Source organism: Talpa europaea, assembly GCF_964194135.1.
Source record: "Talpa europaea genome assembly, chromosome: 11".
NCBI lineage: Eukaryota > Metazoa > Chordata > Mammalia > Eulipotyphla > Talpidae > Talpa > Talpa europaea.
In genome coordinates this window covers 83,777,180-83,802,741 of record NC_140078.1, presented here as the reverse complement: position 1 = coordinate 83,802,741, position 25,562 = coordinate 83,777,180, and the positions used below count along the sequence as shown (strand labels likewise).

The 25,562-nt window shown below is 37.6% G+C and overlaps 1 protein-coding gene across 6 annotated transcripts in view; it reads left to right on the top strand.

Moving 5' to 3' along the window:
- The window catches only part of RBMS3 (RNA binding motif single stranded interacting protein 3), a gene marked incomplete at both ends in the record, with an annotated part of 625,037 nt that overhangs the window by 119,968 nt on the left and 479,507 nt on the right, over window positions 1-25,562 (top strand). For 4 of the 6 annotated variants that reach the window (XM_084247513.1, XM_084247512.1, XM_084247509.1 and 1 more), the window contains one exon: window positions 21,553-21,725. In XM_084247513.1, the coding sequence (XP_084103639.1) occupies window positions 21,553-21,725 (173 nt within the window). The remainder of the gene's footprint in view (window positions 1-21,552; window positions 21,726-25,562) is intronic. The other 2 variants (XM_084247514.1, XM_084247510.1) reach the window with 1 other exon arrangement.

The window sequence follows — 25,562 nt, the reverse complement described above, 5'->3', positions numbered from 1 at the left end:
CACTATATGTGTTTCTGATACTCAAAATATGGAGTTTATTTCTCTCCTAGTTTGATGGACATGTACAATATATCCTATATTCCATGGAAAGATGGTCATGCTCCTTGGCCAATCATAAGCCACTATGCTCACTTCTTTGGAGTGATCCAGCTGCTATGGTCACATCTGGAAGCAGCAGGCTGGCAGGTGTTTGGCAGAGAGCTGCAGAGGAGAGCTGGATTTCCATGGCTCCCTTCTTCTGTTGTTACCACAGGCCTTCCCCAGAGCAAAGGCAAGTTTAACCTCTCTTCAAGCCTCCATGTTTTCACAACCACATATTGCAACATACATTTATCTAATAAAACTAAGACTATAATTGAGGGTTTGGGTTTTGGCTTATCCCTGGATATCCCAAAAATAATCATTGTTGACAAGATTTTTATGGTAAAATTTAATATTTAGCAAATGATTAAGTACCAACTGAAAGGTTTGTCCTAAGTCTATAAGTAAGCACTGAGAATCAGAGGAGGGCTTTCCTGATATCTTATGCTAAATTCCCCGGCACACCAGGGGTGAAAATAGCTACTGAAGGGGGAATATGGCACAAAATATTTATCACTGGCAGAGGCATGAAGAAAATAGCCCGTAGAGCCTTAAGCAGAAGGAGATAAATCAACTTGTGATAAAGATTTCTTAGAGTAGGTGAAATTTGAGTCAGGATAACTATTTTTTGCTACTAGGGAACCCATATAGAACAAACTGTCGGGATCAGGAGGGGAAGTAGATTCCTCTTCCACTGAATAGCTTTTTAAGATCATTCTCCAATACCACTCCTAGGTTAGATGGCACAAAAGGGCTAGGTGGTCCTGTTTGAACATTAACATGGTTTGTCGTCTCTTTTTGGAGAACAGTTGCAGGTGAAAAATCAGATCTCCAGTCTAGTCTCCATAAGAACACCAGGTTACGATGTGCATTCATAATCTAATAAAGATTTAGTAACTCAAATATTTATAAATATAATTTTAGTTGTGTGTAATGATCATGTTAGCATAACTTGAGATGGTATTAAAAAATGGGAATAAGGAGAACATATACTAGGATTTAAGGTGCATGCAGGTTCAGGGAGATTAATGATAACTTTTATTTACATGCAGTTGGTAGGACTTTATGTCATTTTTACCTAGGAGTGTCAGTGTTGGGTTTGTGTCTCTTTCCAGATAAAGGATATTGTGTGCAGGGACTTTAACAGAACTTACTCATTACTGAAAATTTCTTATCCCAAGTTATAAATAACTTAGTCAATCCTATGCCAAGCCAGGGATGTGCTTCCTCATGGAGTCATTGACTGCATGAGGGAGATGGTCCTTTTTCCTTCTTTAACTTTTTCCCCTCAAGGCAACTAAACTGTCTCTTTATTCTGCTCACAGGCACCGAGACACATCTACACTTCTGTATCCCCCACCCTGTGGAAATGTCCTTATACGTCCTCCATATACAAAAAGTAATAAGAAGGAAAATATATGCTTCCTTTGACATAGATCCCAGCCAAGAGCCCACCCACTTTTTCCATTGAAGTCTGCATCGCTCATTCTACTTCCTACTCCACATTTTATTCTCTAGCAATTACCACCAAGGTGGAAAACAAAACAAAACAGAACTAGGTAGAACCAAAAAAGAGGGAACCTCATGCTTGCTTGAGTAATTTAATTACTCAGAAATGCTTTTTGGCAAAACATAGTTTCTAGCATCTTCCATCTTCTTGCTATTTGTCCATACTCTGTATTACCTCATTCATTAGTTCTGACAAGTAACTGTATTTGTATCACTGCCTGACAAATGTGTTGCATGTTTCAGTCTTAAAATATTCGACTCTCGATTCTGAGCTCAGTGCTGCATACTTGGGAGATGATGTTAAATCAGCCTCAGCGACACACTGCTGTCATCACGCCAAATAACTCAGGGGAAAAATGATAAGGGTATAAAGAGATCAATAAGGCAAGAGAATCCATGCTTTCAAAAGTAAGGCAAAATCCGAGAAAGACTATCAGTCAAGCATTGGGACATAAATAAAGCAAGAATATGCCATGTTTGGGACACTCTTAGGCTACAGTGGGCCATTATCTTGCGAGTAGTAAATTTCTCTTATGTTTGCCTAACTCCGTTAATACAGGTCATTTTAAAATATAGTCATAAGATTCACTGGCACATCAATCAGTCTGGCATTGCTCTGCCTTCCCTCCTAATAGAATAAAATGAGGATCTGGCCCATGAATGCTGAGAAAGACAATTTCCAGACCATTTGAATATGAGTGGCCATGCCCATGCTGGAATATTCTCTCTAGTTAATGAAGAATTGTATAACTCACATCTTTGCAAGTATAAATTATGCAAATCTCTTTCTGCCCTTTGAGATGATATTTTTTACCAGGGCCCTCATAAGAGTTGTTGTGTTGGATTTTCTTGGTGGAAAACAAGCAAAACGTAGATGTAGACAATTTGGAAATGATCTTTCATTGAGTAATCCGTACGCAGATGTACATTAGAAGCAGTAGTTTCTCTTTTTCATAAAAGAAGATTGTATTATTCTAAATTTTCAAAAATAAATGGCAAAAACTTGCAAACCCAAGTTAGTAAAATTTAGGAACATTTGGAAATAGAATTTTATATCTGTGTGCCAATGTTTGAGCAGACTTTATTATAACAGCCCGGTCTGTCTGAATTTCAGTCTAACGAAAGTGATCTTTGGACTGTTAAGAGTGTCTTGGAATTTCTTAAACATGGGGATGAAGTGTGAAAATTAATTTTTGCTTTAGGAAGATAAAGCTTAAGGTTGCATGCAGGACAGACTGGATCTTAGGAAAAGGAAACACAATTTTGAGAAGTTTCCATCATTCCATATGGAGAGTGAAGTGCTTCCTGACAAGAATAGAAGCTCTAGAAAGGAATTGGGAAGACAGATGTGAGAGAGACTGAGAGGGAGGCCTTAAGAAGGACTTGATGCCTGTCAATGAGACATGACCATGAAAATAAAAAACAGATGTATCCAGATGGTAAGCCATGAAATACTCAGTTGATCTGTAAAAAAAGTCAGCTAAATTCAAGCTGAACATAAAAAGCATAAAGTACTGTGCAATGTTCACTCATGTTCTGGGGTAACCTTTGGAGGTGCCCTACAGCCAGAGTGTCATGGGCTAACGTTGCAATGTAGGTAGAATGTAGAGCAAATGAAAAAGCGTATGTGCAAATGAACACACTAAGACCTTAATTTTGAAAATGGGAGATCACCTGCGAGTCTTGGGGAGAAGTGGGAGGTGACTGCAAAGGTGAGTTGAAGAGATGGGTACAACCCAAATGCCCAAATATAGATGACTGGATCAAGAAGATGTAGCCTATGAACATAATGGAATACTATACAGCAATCAAAAAGATAAATTGTTGCCATTCGTAACAATATGGATGGAGCTTGAAGGGATCATGCTCAGTGAAATAAGCCAGAAGGAAAAAGAAAAAAAAAATATTGAATGGTTTCACTTATAGGAAGAACATAGGGGAACCAAATAAGGGACCAGGGAGCAGAATAATAAAACAGCAAACATATCAGGCAATCATAAATTAGAGACATTTTGCGAGGGAGGGGGAGTAAAAGGAATCCAAATCGGGGAAAGAAGAGCATAAGGAACTATGGTGATGGTTCACAGGTGAACTGGTGGTGGGAATTTTAAGGGAAATACCCAATGATATTAATGGTATAAAAGATATAAATTAGAACTAAATTGTAAAAAAATAGTGAACTGAGGTGTCAGTAGCAGCAGGTTTGTCCAGAAGCTGATAAGATTTAAACCTCAGGGCTTACATTCTCCTTTTTCTTCTGTCTTTTTAGTTATCCATCATCTGCTCTTACATCCTCAGTTGATCTGTAAAAAAAGTCAGCTAAATTCAAGCTGAACATAAAAAGCATAAAGTACTGTGCAATGTTCACTCTGTTCTGGGGTAACCTTTGGAGGTGCCCTACAGACAGAGTGTCATGGGCTAACGTTGCAATGTAGGTAGAATGTAGAGCAATCAGCCGTTCAGATTGTATAAACTTAAGCCCCCACAAAAACCACAATGTGCTCACATTGCCATTTGAGTCTGAAAAATCAGATTGGTTAAGGCCCGTGTCTTTTCTCGACTTCAGTTCTCTATTTCCACTTTGCTGTTTCTCAGATGCAGTGAATATTTTGTGCGGTGGGATTCAGCAAGGGTAATTTAGGTGAGAGATGCATTTGCCTGGATTAAGGAGATACATGCTTGCGTTGTCATTAGCTGTTCTGGGGTAAGAATGGTTTCAAGAACAATCACATCTCTGATTCCTGCAAACCAAAAGGAGAAACAATCAAATTCATACTCCATTTATTACCTTTGAGAACTCCGGTTGTAAAACTTGTGCTCATCACCGGCTTGGCAGCAGGAACGCTCTGTCCCAGACCCTGATGGGATGGACATGGGGCTCTTGCTGCCCAACAATAGAAGTCTGCGGAAGTCAAAAAAGATTTGCAACATCTGAAGCTGAAAGATAAGTGTGTGCATCTTTCTTCCAAATTTGTTGCCCCCCAATTTACCATCCTAACAATTTATAAACCATTTGTGAGTTTTGAAACAGAAGAAAAGCTATTCTAAACTATGAATTTAAAAATCACATTTCTAACAACCACTAAATGCAGACAGAATTACTTTTTTTATTCTTTTACAGAAATTACGAAATTACTGTAATCAGAGTGGGCAGAGCAAAAAAGGAAACATTATTTTGAAAGTGTGTTGTCAAGGTAGTGGTGTTATTTTTGATGATTATGTTATTAGTTTTTTTAACTGGTGGTTTATTGCAACTTTTTTCATACTTAATATATATTCATTTTTGTAGCTAAATTTATATTTACTAATCCTAGGGTAGAATTGCAATTGCGTCCACAATAGAAACTGGTGACTGAGATTAGAGGCGTGTCTATCTCTCTTGTTTTTCTTTCTCAGGTTGCTAACATAGGACACTACTGGTCTTACCAGAAGCTTTAGTACTTCAGTACTAAATAGCAATGTGTGTTAATAAATGTAAACAAATAGCAATGTGTGTTTTGTGTCTAACAGAGCAGCTTCAGGGTGAGTAGACAGATTGGAGAATATTGTAAATTTCTAAACAGTCCTTCTTGCTCCATGGCATGTGTGCTGGGATTCCATCTTTTGTGTGTCTAAACTGGGAGATTCTAGGCATTTAGGATTTCTGCCGATGTGTAATTTACACTTAGAGAAGCTTCAGTTTCCTCTGCTGAAATCAAAATAGCATCAGTGGATATATAACTTCATGAATCAATAAAAAATTTTCCTGTGCCCAAAACAGAGGTCTTAATAGATCATCACTCACTTGAGTGAAAGTAACACGCTGGTAGAGAAAGTTCTGTGTGTCAGTCTCATCTCTCATGTTATTTTTATCTCTATTATTACTAATGTAATCTTCTCTGATTTCTCCGAACCACAAGGAGAAACACTCAAATTCATTCCATTTATTACCTTTGAGAACTCTCATTATAAAACTTGACCATTTCCCTATTCTATTCATTCTGATACTTTAATAATCACTCTGAATAGGGAAATATATTTTTTTATTATGAACAATGTAGTTTACAGTAAAAGAAACACATATTCTCATAAGAATTAGTATAGAATGCAGACATTCTTTTCTTTCATACTTTAATAGAGGTCAATATAGACCACATTTTGGTTCATATCAGGTTCTTTATTCTGTTTTCTATCCTGTGATTATATACTAATTTCACTTGTCTAAACTGTTCCTCTATTTTTGTTTCTTTCTGTCTTAAAAGATTGTCACTGGTTGTATTTTATATTTAAACAATAAGTCCCTATGGTAGTATTTAGTTTTAGTATTTAGTTTTATATAATATTATTGAGTTTGCATGATGAATTCTAGTTGTATGTTCTGTTATACACATGTTTATGGCATGGATTAAAATTTTATTGGTTATTAGAGAACTAGAAGACTTTGGTCTTTCTTTGGCATAGTACATATAACTTTCTGCTAATGAGATCCCTCTGATTCATAATCTGGAAGAAATTCTTGAAGTCAGAAGCTTCACTATGTCTATCTAATAGAAAATAAATATTCTATTTGCATAACTATAAGCAGCAGTGATTCTAGGTTACTTTGCTGACCTGTATATGTTTTATGAACTTATATATGTTGTAATAAACTTGAACAAGTTGTTTACCCATTATCTGACAAAATTTTGGGCTCTTACGATGGCGGTTATAAACATAAAGGGTAATGTGATACAAATGTAAGTGTCTTATATACAGAAGTTAGTAAGTAAAGCTGTAAAATTAAATCATTTAATTCTACAAGCTATTAATTAGAACCATTTCCTGAGTCATGGAATATTTATAAAACTACTGATAGTATGATTTCAAAAAGGTAGCATGTGTCATTACTGTGATAGTTATGCTATATTTTGCGCTTTGGTGATTAATATCAAAGTTCAGCTTCTGTCGTTCGATCGTCTCTGCTTTGATTCTAACTTAAGATTAATCAAATTCATGGTGTTAATGACCTGTCCTGAAAGAGTTTAAAGGAGACCTTGAGTGTTTGCTCAGAAAGGAATGATGACAACATAATGTTACTTCCTTTAAAAGGGATTTTCTATTGGTTAATAAACAGAGAAGTTCTCTTTGAGCACCATATTTCTTCAAGAAATTCTTCTGTTTCCTCCACTGTTCTTTAGTTCGTGGGTGACTGTTCACTCAAGCAGTGTGGGCAATCACCCATGCACTTTCTCAGGGTGTGTGCTGGTTCTAGCAAGTGAGACAGAAAAATGAACTTTAATTTTATCTTCCTAGGGCATCTCGCTTCTTTATTACTCATGCACCTAAACCTTTCCTTCTGATGCGATCCCTCACAGCAGTCAATTGCCCTTTTTCTGAATGAAATAAGCACAGAGGCTTCTTTTGGGGAAGCAAAGAAATGACCACTCTTAGATATAAAAACTTAGTGATTCTTCTTTACAAAATGTTTCCATCTCTGTTTTGTCAAGTTACACATAGAATTACAAACTTAAGCAACATGGAATCAAAGAAACTCATTTTCTGAAATATTGGGGATGTATAGTTTAGTTAGTACTTTGGAGTGTGTAAGTGGATGACTATACTATTTTTTTAAAGATTTATTTATTTATGCATATAAGAACTGGGTTATAAGCTAGAGGTGGGGTGTGTGAGAGGATTCACCAGACAGAGTGGGGACCAGAACAAGCAGATTCACTGAAACACACTGCTGAAGGGAGCAGCGAGCTAGACAGAAAATGGTCTGCTGAACCTTGTGGTATCAGACTGGTGCTGCAGTGGTTGGTGACAGCTTGACAAGCCACAGCTCTGTGTCTTTAACCCCTACATCACCAAGGAGGCCCGACTACCCCATTTTGATGCTATAACTATTTGTTACTGTTGCCTTAGGGCATCTATCATACAACTTGTTAGAATTAGAGAGATAATTAAACTGAAAAAAACAATTTAAGCAATTGTTTACACACAACATCTTGCGGGGCAACAGTTTTTGAAAACCTAATTATTTTTTAGAGTTAGAAGCTATGAAATTGTAATAGTTTTAACTGTGTTATTTAACCAATAATCTTTTCCACTGGCAAAATGATCTATCTTATTTGAATGAGTCTTTCACAATTTATAGATATCACCTCCGAAATTGTATATTGTAAGAATGGCTTCCCACATGGAAGTTTATATTTAACTTAAAATATTTTTCAGCATTCTCCCCATCAGTTTATCTGAGAGTGATTTTTATCAGTTGCTGGATTAGTACTAACTGAACTTACTATCTAATTGATGAATGATATTTGCTGCTTTATAACCTAGAGAATTTCATTTTGACAAGTGTCAGTGGTCATTTTACTTTGAATTGAGAGATTTAAAAAAGATAGACCAGTGTTTGATAGAACATTTAACAGACCCACCATTGTATGCCTCTTCCGCAAAAGAACATGATTGTTTATGATAAGGACACAAAATTGTCATACACATACAACAGAGATGCAACAAAAGGTATTATGGATGGAAAATATTGTAAAAATGCATTAGGGTTTATGTAATACTAACAGCTCACACCTACAGACCGCTTACTGTGTCCCAGATTATATTCTCCATGCTTTACACAAACACTCATTTGAAATGTTTTACAAATCTGATCAACTTTACAGATGAGAATAATGAGGCAAAATAGGTCAGAAAACTGCTCACTCACCACGCAGGCAGTAAGTGGGAAGCAGGACTAGAACCAGCGTGGTGTGGCTTCGGAGTATGTTCTCAGTCTTCATGTGATGGCCATAACTTCTGGAGCCTTTGGAAAATCTCCCAGTCAAGGGAAAGTAGTAAAGTCCTTTCTTTACTAATTCCTAAATGCCTAATCAGTTATTTGAAAGGGATAAGAGTAACTTAAAGAAGGAAAAGAAAGACCATCTTATTTTTGGAGATAGCTCTTTCTGCTGATTATGGAGAGTATACTGGAGAAAAAGGATCTCCAGTAATCATTACAACAAAGTAGATGCTGGAGAAACTGGGTTTATCTATATTATTTTGGAAATTCTCTAAGACAAATGACAGGTTGACTTAAAAAAAAGTATCAACAAAGAAGTTATCCTCATAGAAGTTAATAATTATGATAGAAGTTTAAATGTCCAAATATCTCATATGAGTTTTGATTTTAAATTGTAATAAATGTTATCATCATATAAAATACCTATTCATTTTATTAATTTTTTCTTGAGTGTATGTATTCATCATTATCATCTCATAGTCCATAACATAATAAATATTGTAAAATATATTCACAGAAAACTATCTGAGCAACTGCTGCTTCCAATTTTTAAACAATGCAGTTATTTTGCATATAGTATGTGTTATGCTTTTGATCTCTGCTCCTATTTTGTCTTCTTGAGGAAATTACTATATTTTATAGCCCAGATTTCATATATTCAGGACTTTAAAAGCACAGATTCTGCTCACATTTAATTTTGCTATATCAATAAAATATGAATGAACTAGCTAATAAAACAGAACTATTTAGTGGCATGGAATATTGGTTATTTATGAATTTGCTGAATTGTCCCTAGTAGTTCACTGTGAGAAGCCATTCTCCTTTCTTGCTTAGGCCCAGTGTAGAGAGAACTAGGATTGGTAGAATAGCACATTCTCTGGGCAGTGGGGGCTGCTTTTCTTTTGAGATGTGCAGGTAAAGTATGATGTTAGGTTGAAAAAGCTCAGTGAGGGCCTCCCTGGTGGCGCAAGGGGTTAAGCACCGCACTACGAAACAATTTGCAGCCTCTGCAGCTTGAGTTCGATCCCCAGCCCAGCCAGGGAGCTACCCACATGGTGCAGCAAACCTCTCCTGTCATGCCTGCTGCTCCCCTCAGCAGTGCTTTTGGTCTGTCTGCCTGTTCTGCTCCCCACTCTGTCTCTGGTGAATCCTCTCACCCCCACATCTCTGTCCTGTACCCCAGCTCTTGTATGCATAAATAAATAAATCTTGAAAAAAATTAAAAAAAAGAGAAAATGCTCAGTGACCCAGGTAAGACATTCTGTGCCAAATATGATACATTTATTCCATACCAGCTATTTATCTCAATTGTTCTCTTGTCCTGATATTTAACAGTTTTGCAATACAGATGAAACTTTGATTTTTAAAAATAAATAAAATATGACTTGTTCCTCCCCACAGATTATACTTCCATTTCTGAAAATATCTTCTTTAATAATGTCCATTTTTGATCAATGGGGGTATTAGTGGACAAGAAAGATTTCACATGCCAAAACTAAGGCCCACTCACAAAGAAGGATAACTTGAGTATGGTGTCTACTGAGATTAGTTGTAGTTTTAAAAAAAAAAAAATATATATATATGAACAGCAGCATAGTAACTGTGACCATTATTTTCCTCTGCACATTTAAGTGCTATAGATGTTGTATAGTGTGTGGAGACAATGCATTGTGATTAGAAGCATGATCTACATCAGCCTGTGCAGTAGAACTTTGTGTTGATGAAAATGTTATCGAGCCAATATAGCAGTTAGTAGCTATGTGTGTTTTTGTGCATTTGTATGTGACTAATGCAACTAAGGAACTGGGTGTTTTATTTCATTTAATTGAATCATTATATTTAAAGTTAAATGGCTACATGTAACTAGTGACCTCCATATTGGGTTGCGCCTATCTGGAGTTAAATCTGTAATTCACTGGAGTAAATACTGCCTGGCTTTATTACCTGGACCTGTTGCAGAGTAACTGAACAAACTTGGAAATTCATGTTGCCTCCCTGAATCTCTGTATTCACATATTTAGTATGTGGGTAAATTACTTACATCCAATAGTGCTGAGATCATTCTATAAGTCCAAGGATATAAACACCTTAGAATTGTCCTAGCCATATAATATATGCTTAGTAAATATTAGCCATTGCTATTATTAATAATGGTATAATCTTTTATAGATTTGAATGATGTAGAGAGTGAGAAGAGATGGAAATGAAACAGGCATGAAGTAATAAAAAGGAAATGACACAAAACAGAGTTGAATTTTAGGTGATCCCAGTGGGATTTAGAGAAATGGCAAATAATTAGAGAGTGACCACTAAGTCCAATTTGCTTTGGACAGTATCAATTGGTATGTTGTGTCTTGGTTTAATTATTAATTTCTTCCTCTTTTGCTGTCCAAGTATACAAGTTTGTAAGATGTAGTTTATAGTTTCCCTAAAATTAAGTTATAGTAATTCCCAGGTGGAGGAAATAAGCCAAAATATGGTCAAGATGTAGATGTGACTAAGGTGTGGCATGAAAGATGAATGAGTTCTAGAAAATAGCAGTTACAGTGTTGGGCTGGCATGACACTGTGGAGGTGGGATGAAATCCTGGGTATGGAAATTAGATTTGATTGTACATGTTATTTATACTGTTATTGTATTGCTTCTGAGTTAACATTTACTTTCAGAAGAACAAAATTCTGATTTAATCAGACAGTCATTTGGTGTATCAAATTTACCTTATGCCATTTGGTGTTGTGATTGGCTTTCCATCATCAATAGTAAATTTCGGATTATAATGCCTGAAAGAAAATATTTTATTTCTATCAAACATTAGCTACCAGTTCCAAATCAGTAACCTGATTGGTTAATATGAAAATATGTTGATTGAGTGGAAAAATGGCTCATATGACACAAGGAAAACACTCTGAATTGTTCATTTAGACACAATAAAATTTAATGTCGACATATCTATGGTGGTTTTCCTTAAGTTCTATCTATTGGTTTCCATTCTATTTAGGACCGTACACATAATAAAGTTAGAGAATTAATTGTTGGAATTATTACTAATTATAATTTAAGGAAAATAGAGATTATTGAAGTGTAAGACATAAAATAATGCAAAAAATATCAGAAGAAAATTTTATAAACAGAGCTTATAGAGAGAATTAAACCAAAACTTTAAGTAGGGCCTCCTTCTTGGTGCAAGGGGTGAAGTCCCATCACTGTCAATCTATAGGCAGCCACTGCAGCACAAGTTCGTTCTCTGGCCTGAGAGTTGACCCACATGGCGCAGCAGATCTCTCCTGTCTCACCTGCTCCTCCCCTCGCAGTGTATTTCAGTAGATCTACGTGTTCTGCTCCCCACTGTGTCTCTGGTGAATCTTCTCACCACCACTCTGGCCTATACCCGAGTTCTTGTATGGATAAATAAAATGAATCTTTAAAAAAATTAAGTAAACATATAGGGCACAGGAATGTGGCTTGAGTGTAATTGTTTTTACTATTTACAACATCTCCTCTTTATCTTTGATCACATTCTGAATTCAGACACTGACCACTGACTTACCCAGAGAGCTCCATGAACAGATGATGGTGACTTACTCTGGGTCTTCACTCATTTCTCAGTGATTCTAGCCCACTATTAAAGCTGACATTTGAACAACTGATCTCCAGTTCATCTAGAACAGAGGTCCCATGCAGAGATTGCAGTCATTTTTGGTATTTCTGGAAAATTCTAACAATGACTGTTTATAGTATAGTAGACATTGTAATTTCCACCTGGGAAAGCAATCATGGTTCATTTTATTTTTCAGGAGGTATTTATCGTCATCACTATTAGAGTCATGAGCTGTCTGGGTTACTTTTAAAATGTAGACCTGATTTTTTAAATTAATCTCATAAGCACCTTAAAGTTTGAATTGCTTTAATTTTCCTTAAATATATCAAGAATTCACCAAATTAACAGAAGTATTAGGGAATAGAGTAGATTCCATTGGCATTTGGAGAACAGAACAATCTTTTTTTTTATGTATATTTTACATCATTATTCATTTTTGCACAATGTATGCTTTCTCCTCTCAGGCGAAATTCCCATCACCAATTCACCTATGTACCATCACCATAGTCCCTTATGCTCTTCCCACCCTTGTTTTATCCTTCTCCCTCCTCCTTCTCCTGTAGAATGTCTCTGGTTTATAGTTGCCTGTTGATTTTGATTTTTACTTTAATTATTTTTTTTCCTGATCCCTTATTTGGATCCTTTACATTCCTCCTATAAGTGAGACCATCTGGTATTTTTCTTTTTCTTTCTGGTTTCTTTAATTGAGAATGATCCCTTCCAGCTCCATCCATGTTGCTGCAGATGGCATGAGTTTATCTTTTGTGATTGCTGTGTAATATTCTATTGCATATATATACCACATTCTTGATCAAGTCATCTATTTTTGGGATTTGGGTTGTTTCCATAGCTTAGTAAATAGCGTTGCAGTAAACATAGAGGTGCAGGTTTCCTTTTGAATTAATGTTTCTGTGTCCTTTGGGTTAATACCCAGGCGTGGAATTGCTGGATCATATGGAAGCTCCATCTTTAGCAGGTTGAGGAATCTCCACACAGCAGTTGGACCAGTTTGCACTCCCACCAGCAGTGCAGGAGAGTTCCTTTTTCTCCACATCCTCGCCAACATTTGTTGTTGCCTGTTTTTTCTTTTTAATATGTGCCATTCTCACTGGTGTAAGATGGTATCTCATTGTAGTTTGGATTTGCATTTCCCTGATTACAAGTGATGCTGAGCATTTTTTTCATATGCCTGTTGGCCGTTTGCAATTTGTCTTTGGAGAAATGTCTCTTCAGCTTTTCTACCCATTTTTTGACTGGATTGTTCACTTTTGTTTTTCTTGAGTCTCATCAGAACAATGTTTATGAGAGATCATCAGCATCATAGAAACTTTCAGTTCATGAATTTAGAAATGAAATCATTTTTTTAAGATGTATTTATTTATATATATTAGAGCTGGGGTACAGGCCAGAGATGTGGGGTGTGAGAAGATCCACCAGAGACAGAGTGGGGAGCAGAATAGGCGGATTTACTGAAATACACCACTGGGGGTAGCAGCAGGCGAGAGAGGAGAGGTCTGCTGTGCCATGTGGGTCAGCTGCCTGGCCAGGGATTGAACTCGTGCTACAGTGCCTGCTGATAGCTTCACAATAGCTTTTTTTTTTAAATTTATTTATTATGCATACAAAAGCTGGGGTACAGGCCAGAGATGCAGGGGGGTGAGAAGATTCACCAGAGACAGAGTGGGGAACAGAACAGGCAGATCCACTGAAATACACTGCTAAGGGGAGCAGCAGGCAAGACAGGAGAGGTCTGCTGCAACATGTGGGTAGCTCTCTGACCGGCTGGGGATCTAACTCGTGCTGCAGAGGCTGTGGATTGCTTCATAGTGTGGTGCTTAACCCCTTGTGCCACCAGGGAGGCCCAGAAATGAAACCATTTTATAGAGATTTTAAGTGAACAGTAACTAGTTAACTTGTAGTTCCAAGTATTCAAAATGCCATTTTATATCTAAACATCGGAATGGAATTCAATGGCTCTAGATTAAGCCTGTTTGTAAATAGCACAGAGCAATGAGTGATTATGCAATCTGCTGAGGTTTTCAAAAACTAATATTTAGAGCAAAAGTGAATCTCATCCTAGGAGAATTTTAATAAAACCTCAGTAGTGATTTGTAAATACCTTGAAACTAATTAGCTATTCCATCCACAGTGATTGTTTCATCTCTGCTTAGTTATTGCTTTTCGGTTCTTGATGAAAATGGCAAACTGCACTTCTAATGACAAAGTAGCTCCTGTGCTTAAAAAATAAATAAATAAATAAATGCTTCACTTGTGTAGTGTCCCTTTAAATGGAAATCACTCCAACAAGGGCTGAACAATGTTCATTTGAAAGTTCTACTCGGGATGATGTTGATGAAAATGCAAAGAACAAGAACACACTCCTTCTTGCTAGAGACTGTGCTAAGGAATTTACATGTTGTGTGTATATTAAAGCCTCACAACAGTCCTGAGAGGTGTGATCATCATAGTGTGTCTTCATTCATGAATGGAGGTTTAAGTGTCTACCTAGTTAGTGGCAGAGCAGGATTCTTAGCTGGCAGTCTACAGCTCTTAAGCACTATCTTACCTCTGTTGACAGCAGCTATTACCTACACCAGTTGACAGAGATGTGCAAATGATTGCCTTTTGTGAGGACTTTTGTTCTTTATTGCTCATTTCCATACCTGAACTGTGGGTAGGAAAAGAGAAGTGGGGTGGGCCAGGTTTTCACCAAACTCTATTATGAAAGGCATCATTGAAACAATTGTTTCCTACAGTCATATTCTAGATAATGGAGAAGCAATTGCCTAGCATAAAATTGCAAAACCATAATATATGTGGTTCATGAAACTATGGCTAAAATTGCATGGCGTGACTTAGATATTCACTTAGCCATATTCATTATAGCTTGTGTGGACCACATTCTCATTCACCCTCATTTGAGGTTGAACAGTGTTCCAGACTCTCGCCATGTCCACTGTCTCATGCTGTGTGCACACTAGAGGTGTAGCTACAGTGCAGAAGCAAAGTTATGTGCAAATTGCACCGTCTGGGAGAGAGGAATCCAATAGCCTGCAGCGGCATTATCCAGTGAGCAATGGATTGCATGCCTACGTGCAAGCTAAATAATGTATGATTTAAGATAGGAATGTGGTTTGTATTCATTTTGGGATAGTAAAAGAGTTGGCACATCAGTCCCCTGGGAGACTTTATCCAGGGCTTTATCCTTGAGTGGATAAAAGAGAACAAATTCTTTTGCACTGGAGATGAATAAAAACAAATTGGGGAGACCATCAGAAAAACAGACTGCTGCATGATGGAGGCCAAGGCTACTCCAAAGCACCTCACCAACTGCTCAGCTTCCTGCCAGCAACCAGATGCTGGGCATAGAATTGACTGCAGTTGGCATCAAGGCCCTGTGAATCCCAGCCAAGGGGAATCGCATGCAAAAAATATTTAAAATTCTCTTTGTGGAAGAGTTATGTTTTCAATCAGAAGGAGAAGTATGTTTCAGACCTAGTCTATTGCAAATGAAATGCGGCGTACCAACATCAAAGTTACGGAGGGTGGAGACTTGGGGAGGTAAAGCTGCGTTTTGTGCTTAGTGGGAAGAAGATGAGCTCTGATTAGGTAGTGGGGTTTTCAGTGAAGTAGTTTCTGGTCCATTGAGTGAGTATCATTATTCCTTGAGGGGGATGGTATTGGTCCTCCAGGAAAGGGAATCTTTTTAAAGCAGTGATTCTCAACCAGGAACAATCTCACAACTTCCCAGCCCCAACAAGGAGACATCTGGCAAAATCTGGAGATACTTTTGGTGCCACAATTCAAAGTGAGGGTACTACAACCCACATCTAGTTGTAGATGAAAGGGTTGCTGCTACATTTCCTATCATATACAGGAAAACCTCCCTAGACAAATAACTATCCTGTCCAAGATATCAGGGGTGACAAAGTTGATAACTTTGGTTTAGATTTCTCAATTTCCGATTTTATGACTAAATCATAAAATCAATTTTATCTAAATTAATACAGTTTTATCACATTTTGACAGTTGACATTTGCTTATCAATCATATGCATGCTACCTTTCTAATTTCAAGCATTCTGCTTCCTTTTATAGATTTTTTTTTTTTTTTTTTGGTTAGAAGAACTGAAGTTAAGGCCAGAGGTGTGGGGGCAGAGTGGATTTGCTTGAGATAGAGTGGGGTGCAGAGCAGGTGAATTTACTAAAATAATCTGGTAAATCAGCAGCGGGTGAGACAGAAGAGGTCTGTTGCACCAGATGTGGGTTAGCTCCCTGGCCAGGGATCGAACTCAGGCTGTATTGGTGAGAGCACTGAGACTTAACTACCCGTAGGTCATCAGGGAAGCCCTTTTTTATATATGTTTTTAATAAATCATACCTTATTGGAAATAGTATTATCTGGCTACTGTTTATAGTTTTCATTTCCGTTTATCAAATATAATTTGCTATTGTATAAAATAAGAGTTTTAATGATGTTTTTTACCCTAAAGATGTGTGCACAAGATTTATTGGATGTTTCAAATACTTTCTGTTCAAACAAACCAACCAACAAAAACTCCCCTGCCTTTCAAATCTACTTTCAAAATACAGAAAGGGTAAAAAACAGTGAACCTCCCTCCAAACCCACATACTCAAACGAAGCATTTTACAAGAATGTAGGAGTACCCTGTTGATGCAGTTTTCAAACTTGAAAAATGAGACATATTAACAAAGCACACTAAATGAATCAGCTGTTTAGGATGATCTACAAGCCAGTTCATTTTCCTGTTATTAAATAACAAACCATGAATCTTGACAAATGAACCCCTGTGTTTGACATGATTTGAAAAACTCATAACAGGCTTGCTTCTGATGGTCACTTCCCCCTTGAAATTAAATTTTAAAATGGACCTCATTTAAATTCTGATAGAGAGAAAGGACTTGTTAACCTTCCTTTTGACTATATGCTGTTTATCATCATCATTCTCCCCCTCCCCTTTATATTTGGATGTGCCAGAGCTTTTATTAGCATGTCATCTTCCAGAGCGCTCTGCAAGGAAGTGTTTGTATTTATTGGTGTCTGTATCCTTAAGGAATGAAGTTCTCAGTGAAATAAGTCAGAAGGAAAAAGAAAAATATTGGATGGTTTCACTTATAGGAGGAATGAATGTAGGGGAATCAAAAAAGGGGTTGGGGAAAAATAGAGAGAAAACTATCAGGCAGTTATAAATCAGAGATATTCAGCAGGGGAGGGGCAGGGAGAGGGATTAAAGCAAAGGCTGGAAGAGCACAAGAGACTATGGTGATTGTGCACGGGTGACTTGGTGGTGAGGATTGTACGGGGATTACACCTGAGAGGAGAAATCAAACATTGTGCAAGAATAAACGATGATGTAATATGTGTGTGATACACACACACACATATAAAAATTTTAAAAACATGAGTGTTTGGGAGATTGCATAGCTTTTCGAGTCAGCCTTTTGGGTTCAAATCAGGACCCAGCTATGTGACCTTGGGAAGGTCTCTTGCCTTCTCTGTCTCTTAGTTTCCTCATCTGTAAAAGGAGAAGAATATCATTTGTTTCATCGGGCTTATATATGACAAAGATAAATGTAAAATACTCTGCAAGTACACAATGAAAGTTAGCTCTAATTATTAGAAGGGCGTTATCCACAATGGATGCTGAGTCATTTTAATTTATTTCTCTAACAGGACACCAACACTGCTGTCCTGATTTAACATCCCCTACCTGTGGCTAAGGAGGCTTTAATTACCATCCTAATCGCTAATAGGCCCTCCCAGCTTGGCCAACATGTGTAAACACCTAGGGAAAAGCTGAGTACTTACTCAGTAAGTGCAACTTCAGCTGAAGTCTTCATTCTCCCTCCTTCAATCAGGGTGTCATCCCAAGCCCTGCTTAAAACCTGCTATTTCCACTGGTTCTAACCACGCTGACGCTGCAAATTCATAACACCCCCTTGCCTGGTTATAGCACAGCATTACAGTATTCGGTAACCTCAGCCTGTAAATCCTCATCAGTCCTAAACAGGATTTACAAAGTGTGACTTTGAGCAATCTAACAAAGTCCATTTTAAGGAAAATATTTTTTTAACTAACATTTTGTAATTTCTCCTTAGTGCCTCAAAATGATTTAGAGGCCAATCAGTGATAAAATTCCAACTCCAGCTAGAGACAAAAATTGAGAAAGGTTTTAGAGTCGCTTTTAATCAGCAAAGTGGCTGCTGTGACCCATTGACCCCTTTAAAATTATTGACACTCCTGTTTTTGGTGCTGGTGTTAGATGCTCTAGTTGGTCATTTGTCTTTGGCAGTCAGCATACAAAATCGTTTTGGCTTTTCACAAATTAATTCATTTAGGCCTGTGTATTTGTCAGGCATTCTGGGAACCTTCTGCCAATGGTCTGTTGATTAAATGATGTGTATTTAGAAAATGGGTGGAGAGGAAGAAATTTATAATTCTTAAGTCTAAACAATGATTTACAATGCAGGCTGCTACCTGAATCATTCAGTGTTATCACTAACAGATAAGTGCAATATTAAGGATTAACAAAAGTATCAACGCTGGAGCAAAATCTGTGGGTTGAATGGATCAATAAAGAGTTGTCCTCTTGCAGCCAAATTTCTAGAATTCACAAGCAGGAATAGGGCATAGAAAACCACCTTTAATTGTGTATTTTTTTTCAAAGGAATTTTGAAATACATCCTTTTTCCACAAAAGTGTGATGCTTCTGCTCCTATTTATAAGTTTTGTACTTCATTTACATGCATACAAGTTCCCTCTACTGATCCCAGCTTCAGTTTGCTTTTGACTGTTTTGTTTAATTTTTTCCCAGTGAATACATTAAGTCCTTTAGAGGGCACATTTATTGTTTTAGGCACCATGCAATTTACTAAACGGTATTTCAGCTATGGAAATTCTTGCAAAGATTTCTGGGAGAAAAAAAAGAATTAAGTAAACATGTCTTGATCATCTTGTATTTGGTACTTTCTTATTTGATCAGCCAAGGGCTCATTCTGAACTGGTCTATCTGATCTGTGATACATAAAGCTGGAGACATTTTTCTGGCTCCCCAGTGGCTTTAAAGGCTATGCAATAGGAAAAAAAAATGCTTTAAACAAAGCCTCATTTTAAGAGAAGGCTGAGTACAGAATGGAATTCAAAGAATTTGGAGAGAGGGGAGGTGACAGTGGTAGCAAACAGCTTTTAAAAAGGCCTGGGAAATTTAAGAGAGGCAAGCACATAAGGGAAATAAGAGATAAATCCCATCTGTCCCATTGTGAGAGAGACCAGGACACCACTTCAGCTAGGGGTATTGACCACTTAGTAAGTGCAAGGCTTGTAAAAAGGTCAAGCTTAAGTGTTATGGGATGTCTGAGAAGTGAAAGAGAATTTTGAGGTCAAGAGAACAATTTTTCATACTAACCAAGAATTAGAACGCGGATTTATACAATTTTACATTCTGAAAGGCAATGGATATTATTGTATTCCAATATTGGGAATAGTAAGTATTCTGTGTTATTTCATCTTAGAATCATTTATTTAAAAATGTTGGTCTTAAATTGGGTAATGCTAAAGAAATAGTTGAGAAAAATGTTTATTTCAAAGAAGACAGTTGAGGGTTCTGGGATTTGTTTGTGTCATATGAGCTCTCAGCCTTCTTGTGCCTTAAGCTGCCATTTACACTCTTGACCAATTCGTGTTTGCGTTTGACCATCCTGTGTTATCCCCTTCCACATCCAACCCCTGCCCCCCATACCCCCTATACAAATAAAGAATGAGGGAAAATAGGCCAGATAGGAAGCTTGAAGTCCATGACACATGAGGTGGTTCCAATCCTGGCCTAGGGAAATGATGGGAATTCAGAGGAAGTGATGATTGTAGAAACTTCTCATATTTTGGTGATGACTCTATTTTGAAATTTAGGATTAAAGGACAGAGGAAACTACCACCAAGGTTTCTAACATGGAGGCTGGAAGATGACAGTAGCACTGAAAGAAATAGGGCAATGTGATGGGTGGTTTGTATAGGGAATTGAGGTATAAGACAGCAGATATAATGAGTTAAATTTTGACATACTGAATCTAATTAGGACTGGGGCAAATGTGAAATCCTGGAAAGCATAAAGCAGACTACTATAGTAGGAAATAAAAGTTGGTCACTGATAAAAGCTTGGTTTTTTTGTCTCTGTATTGGCTCCATTATTATTTTTCATGCTATATCCTAAGTATTAATAAAGCACCTAGTTACTGTTTCATAAGTACACACCTCTTGCCCCTTATAAATCAACTAATGAGTCTTCATTAGTTCAAGACTTTAAATCTTGAATTTCCTTACTGGACTCTGTTCATTGTGCCCTGCTAACACTCTGGATTATGGCTGAAAAAAATATGGAAGAGTTACATAGACTAATATCACTGGCAAGACAGATAGGAACCACACATATCATCATGATTATTATTACATTTTTTGTTGTTGCTAAATTTTATTATGCAATTACTAGTTTCCAGGAACCATTTTGTTTGTATTAGCTCACTGAACTTTTGGAAATTATCTCCCGCATATTAGTGGGAATATTGAGCTTCACACAAGATACACCTCTATACAGAGAAAGTATAATGAATTACTATATCAGCTTCTGGCAATAATAACAAAGACCATGATCTTACCTATTATAAGTTGGTTTGGTCATTTATTTCCATTTTGTCCCATATTAGTGTGACAGATTAGAGCAGTGTTCTCTTTTGGGGGATATCTCCCCATCCACTGTCCCCAGGAGACATATGTCAGTGTTTGGAGCCATTTTTTGGTCATCACCACTGGGGAATGGCTGCTACTAGAATTTGGTGGGTGAAGACCAAGGATGCTCCTACCATCCTACAATGAACAGTGAAGTTCCTCAAATAGACTTTTTTTATGACCAAGGTGTCAGTTGTACCTGGGTTGAATCCCTGGATTACAGTAGTTTTAAGGCAATCTGACTGTAGGGAGAGTATGATGACTCTGTCTTTTAAACAAAGTATATAGAAGCAGGTTTGGGATTGGAGGCAAAGATAAAATAGATTCATTGATTCATTTGTTCATTCATAGAATCACGATAGGGTAATTTCTATAGATCAGGAATTGTGCTGGAGAGTAATGGTGAGAAAAAGAATATGAGGAAGCTTTGTTTGAGAATAAGAGGGGACAAAGGAATAGAGCAAATCAAAGATCCATGACTCATCAAGATGAGCTGGGGGAGAACTTTATTGTGAAGAGTGAACTGTTTTCTTTAATTCAAGGAAAGAGCTATCATGGTCCTATACAAGTCTAAGGAAAATCATTGTAGTCAGGGGCAACTTCAAGTCATGTGCTACTCTCAGCAACATCAGGTCACTTCTTTTTGTCCCATGTATGGCTAACTTAATGCTGATTCAAGTACAGGGCTGGGCGGTTTGGGGAGGAGCAAATGTTCTTCGAAGTAAAGCATAGTGCCAAGGCATATAAATACATGTGTGCATGTGTGCCTTAGAAAGTTCAGGGAGTTTGCATTGCATTCAGGTTGCTCTGCTGGCCTGTGAGTAGGTGCTGGTTTTGTTTTTCCAGTAACAGCCTTTTCTGTTTCCAGCAGTCCTATGCACCAGCTCCCCACCCCATGGCTCCTCCCAGTCCCAGCACAAACAGCAGCAGCAACAACAGCAGCAACAACAGCAGCGGGGAACAGTTGAGTAAAACCAACCTGTACATTCGAGGCCTTCCACCGGGCACCACTGACCAGGACCTAATCAAGCTGTGTCAACCGTAAGTGCCCTTCTGCTCTCTGTGCCGTTTTTAAACCAAGTGTTCGCCTAAATGGGCTCAGTCTCACACAAGACTTGGTATCTCCGTGAGGAACACTGTTACCATAGCAATAGGACTAAAATTTGAGATCTTAATCCTACTATGTCTTGTGGGACTCTCAACAAGTTCCTGAGAATATGCAAGAGCTCTGGTAGACATGTGTGGATTGGCCGGAAAGATGATGAGGAGGCATTAAGTTGGGCTCTCGAACTGTGTGGCTGGTGGAATCAATGATGAATCTCATGAAAAAAGCTGCTTTTTTGGAGGGAGAGGATGTTTGTGAGGGAAATCGCAAAAACACAGAAGTATCAATTTCAGCATCGTTACTTCTGGGCTTACAAAGTGCTTTTAGCCAGTTGCTGGTAAATGTTCAGTTCGGACCAGAAAATTGCAGATTTTAAAGCCAATCTTCTACTTTCCTTGAAAATGTCCATTTCCAACTCCAAGGTAGCTCTTTTCCACCAAGGTTAGCAATTGTTTTCATTAACTGGTTCGGTGATTGCTAGAAAACATGGTGGTGATTAAATACCCTTCCAAAATGTATTCATTATTCTATTATCTGCTGCACTTATGTTATTAACTCTTATTTCTGTGCAAATACATTAACCGTATTTAAGTTTACCCTCCATATAAAATTAATAATGTATAATGATTTAAGTATCTTACATAGATCTATATTTTTAGATTACTATCTGATTATTATCGAAGTAATATCAGTGAAGCTATTTGTCATTTGATTTTGCCTTAGCTGGTTATTTTTAAATGGAGAGAAACTATTACTCAATTGTTCTTTCTCTCTTTTGCAATACTTTTACAAGAAGATTGAGAGGGTGTTTATTTTGTAAATTTTCAAACCTTTAAAATATTGGAGGGCCTCCCCAGTGGCGCAGCGGTTGAGCGCCCGCAGCCTCTGCAGCGCCAGTTCAATCCCTGGCTGCTCCCCGGCCACCAGAGGAGGGTCCCACATGGCGCGCAGACCTCTCCTGCCGCCCGCTGCTCCCCTCAGCAGTGTACTTCGGTCCTTCTGCCTGCTCTGCTCCCCGCTCTGGCTCTGGTGAATTCTCTCAGCCTCCCGTGCTTCTGACTGTACCCAGTGCTTGTATAAATAAATAAATAAATCTAAAAAAATTAAAATAAAATATTAAAAAATATATTGGAAGAGGAAAACATAGCAAAAAGCATTTATTAGCCCTTGTTTGGGATTTTTAAGATCATGGGTAAATCTATCTATCTGTCTATCAATCTATCTATCCGTCTATCTATCTATCTGTCATCTACTTACCTACCTACCTACTTATTTACACACACACATACAGGAATTGTCAGATAAAACAAATGTATGACCGATTGTCAAGATAGTATGTGGATTAGAATGGGGCTAACCTGTTGCTATTGGCTGCCTATATTTGTCCAAGAGGTAAGACAGAACCTTGTAAAACCTCATTTAAAAGCAGTTGCATTAAAAAGAAATGTGCCAGGGATGACATATAAAATATTTTATATTTTGGTCTACGAAATGTTGAGATTGACAAGTGGAAGGTAAACAATTCAACTTTTTCCTATTATTAGAATAATCTAAACTATTTTAAAAAGTTGAGTCTTGGAAAATGTGAAAGATATTTCAGATCATATGTCTTGCTTTATGATGCTGGTGTGGAAAAGGATACCGCTCATCTTTGATGACTATATGAATCTCATCCATGAAAACGTAAGCTATTGGTGGGTTTGAAGGCCAAGTGTTTTCCTATTGTTCTAAACCCTTCAGAGAGTTGGTTGAAATACAGATTGTAATTTACTAGGTATGGGGTGGAGCCCAGGAATCTGCATTTCTAATAGAGTTTTGGTTGTGTTGATGCTGCTAGTCTTGAAATCATTTTCTCTACATTAATATATAGACCACTGACTATTTTGGTGCATAAAGTTTCACTTATAGAAAGGTTATTGATACCGTCTCAGTAACTGTATGATCTTGAGGCAAATCATTTACTCTTTTTGAGCCTCAGTTTCCTTTTCTAAGAGTGGGTTGAGTTTGATTACTTGTAGGTTTCCGTGGGGTGGCTGTGGTGTGTTGGGGAGCTCCCTCAGGCTAGTGCACTGGAACCAATTGTTAAATAACCAGGAATTCTGTGAGTGATTTGTTACAGATTCAGTAGCTTGAAATTTATGCAGAGAATGTTGCCAGAAATTTATAAATGGAAAGTGTTACCTAAAAGCCTATACAGGTGTTTTTAAATCTGGAAAGAGAGGTGATGACACAGAAGCTTTGTTATTAAAGAAAGGAGTTTTGTTAATATTTATTTTGTGCATATGAGGAATTTAAGGAATGCTAAGTGAACAGAGGGCAACTTATTAATTGTTGCCAGGTAATGCAACCTGGCTTATGCTATAAACGTGTTTGTGGGTTCTCTGGTATCTTAGCATTTATTTATTTATTTTTAATTTTGATTGTTTTGCATAGAAAAACTGGGGTGTAGGCCAGAAGTATGGGATGAGGGGTAAGAGGATTCACCAGAGACAGAGTGGGGAGCAGAACAAGCAGACTGATGAAATACATTGCTGAGGGGAGCAGCAGGTGAGACAGGAGAGGTCTGCTGCACCATGTGTATATTAGCTCTCTGGCTGGGAATCGAAATCAAGCCACAGCAGTGATAGCACTGAGACTTAACCCCTAGGCACCAGGGAGGCCTGTGGATGTAGGCTTTATTGCTCAGATGCTTTTTCTAGACAACTGTAGTGAGTGAGCTCAGGTAACACAGTGTACTGGGAAGAGCTGTGTATTAGGAGATCTGGGTCTTAGTCCTGGCCAGGCTGCAAGCTGCTATGTGACTTCAGACAAAGGACTTGTCCCTTGCTAACTTTGGTTTCCCCATGTCTAAAATGATGTCTTGGAAAACAATAGTTATTTAAACTTCTTTCCCTTTACAATTCTGCTTGTCATTGAGGAATTCCTTATTTAGCAGTAAAACCTGTTCTGAGTCAGCTTTTTGTCTCTCATTGTTACCTTATTGCAGTGTTGGCTGGGCCACAGTCTGAGCTGATTCACTTGTAAGAATGTGGCCCAATGGCTGGAGATGCCTTTGGAAGATGATTATAGATCAATTGTAAAGTCTTAGTTTCTCTCTGATTGCGGCGATCTTGTTTGTTTTGAGAGGAAATTTCCCCCTATCTCTGGGTTCTTAGGCAGGTCAAACAATCAAATTAAAGTCAGTTTTATTAGGTGACAGAGAGAGAGCCCCATTGATGTTAGGTTCTAAAACCATGCTTATTTAGCATACATATGTCATTAAATTTGTTTTTCTCCCTAATAAAACTCACATTAATTTGATTGTTTGACCAACATATAGTTGGATAAAAATATAGTTGAGCTAACAAGTGGGCTAGGGACCTGGCACTACAGCAGAGAGGAAGGGAACTCACATAATGAAGAGAGGGTGACTTTATGATGAAGACCTGTAATTACATGTTTGCCCAACCATATAAATAGTTTTCTGTTGTAGAAAGGCTATTCTATTAAAAATCTGAATTCTGGGTAATATCCCCAATTTTTTATTCTTCTAGGTTATTGAATGGTTGAGGGAGTGATAAAAGTTTCTCATAAACTTATGGGCCTTACTTGATCTTAGCTCAAATCATTCCAAAGTGATATATCTTACAGAGATCCATCCTTTAGTTTCTTGGAGTTCTCATCACTATTTTACATTAGCAGTCTTATAAAGGATTAAATATTTTTTTATTCCTCTTACTCATTCATGACTTCAGTTTCACAAGTAACACATAGTATTTATAGGTTTAGATGAA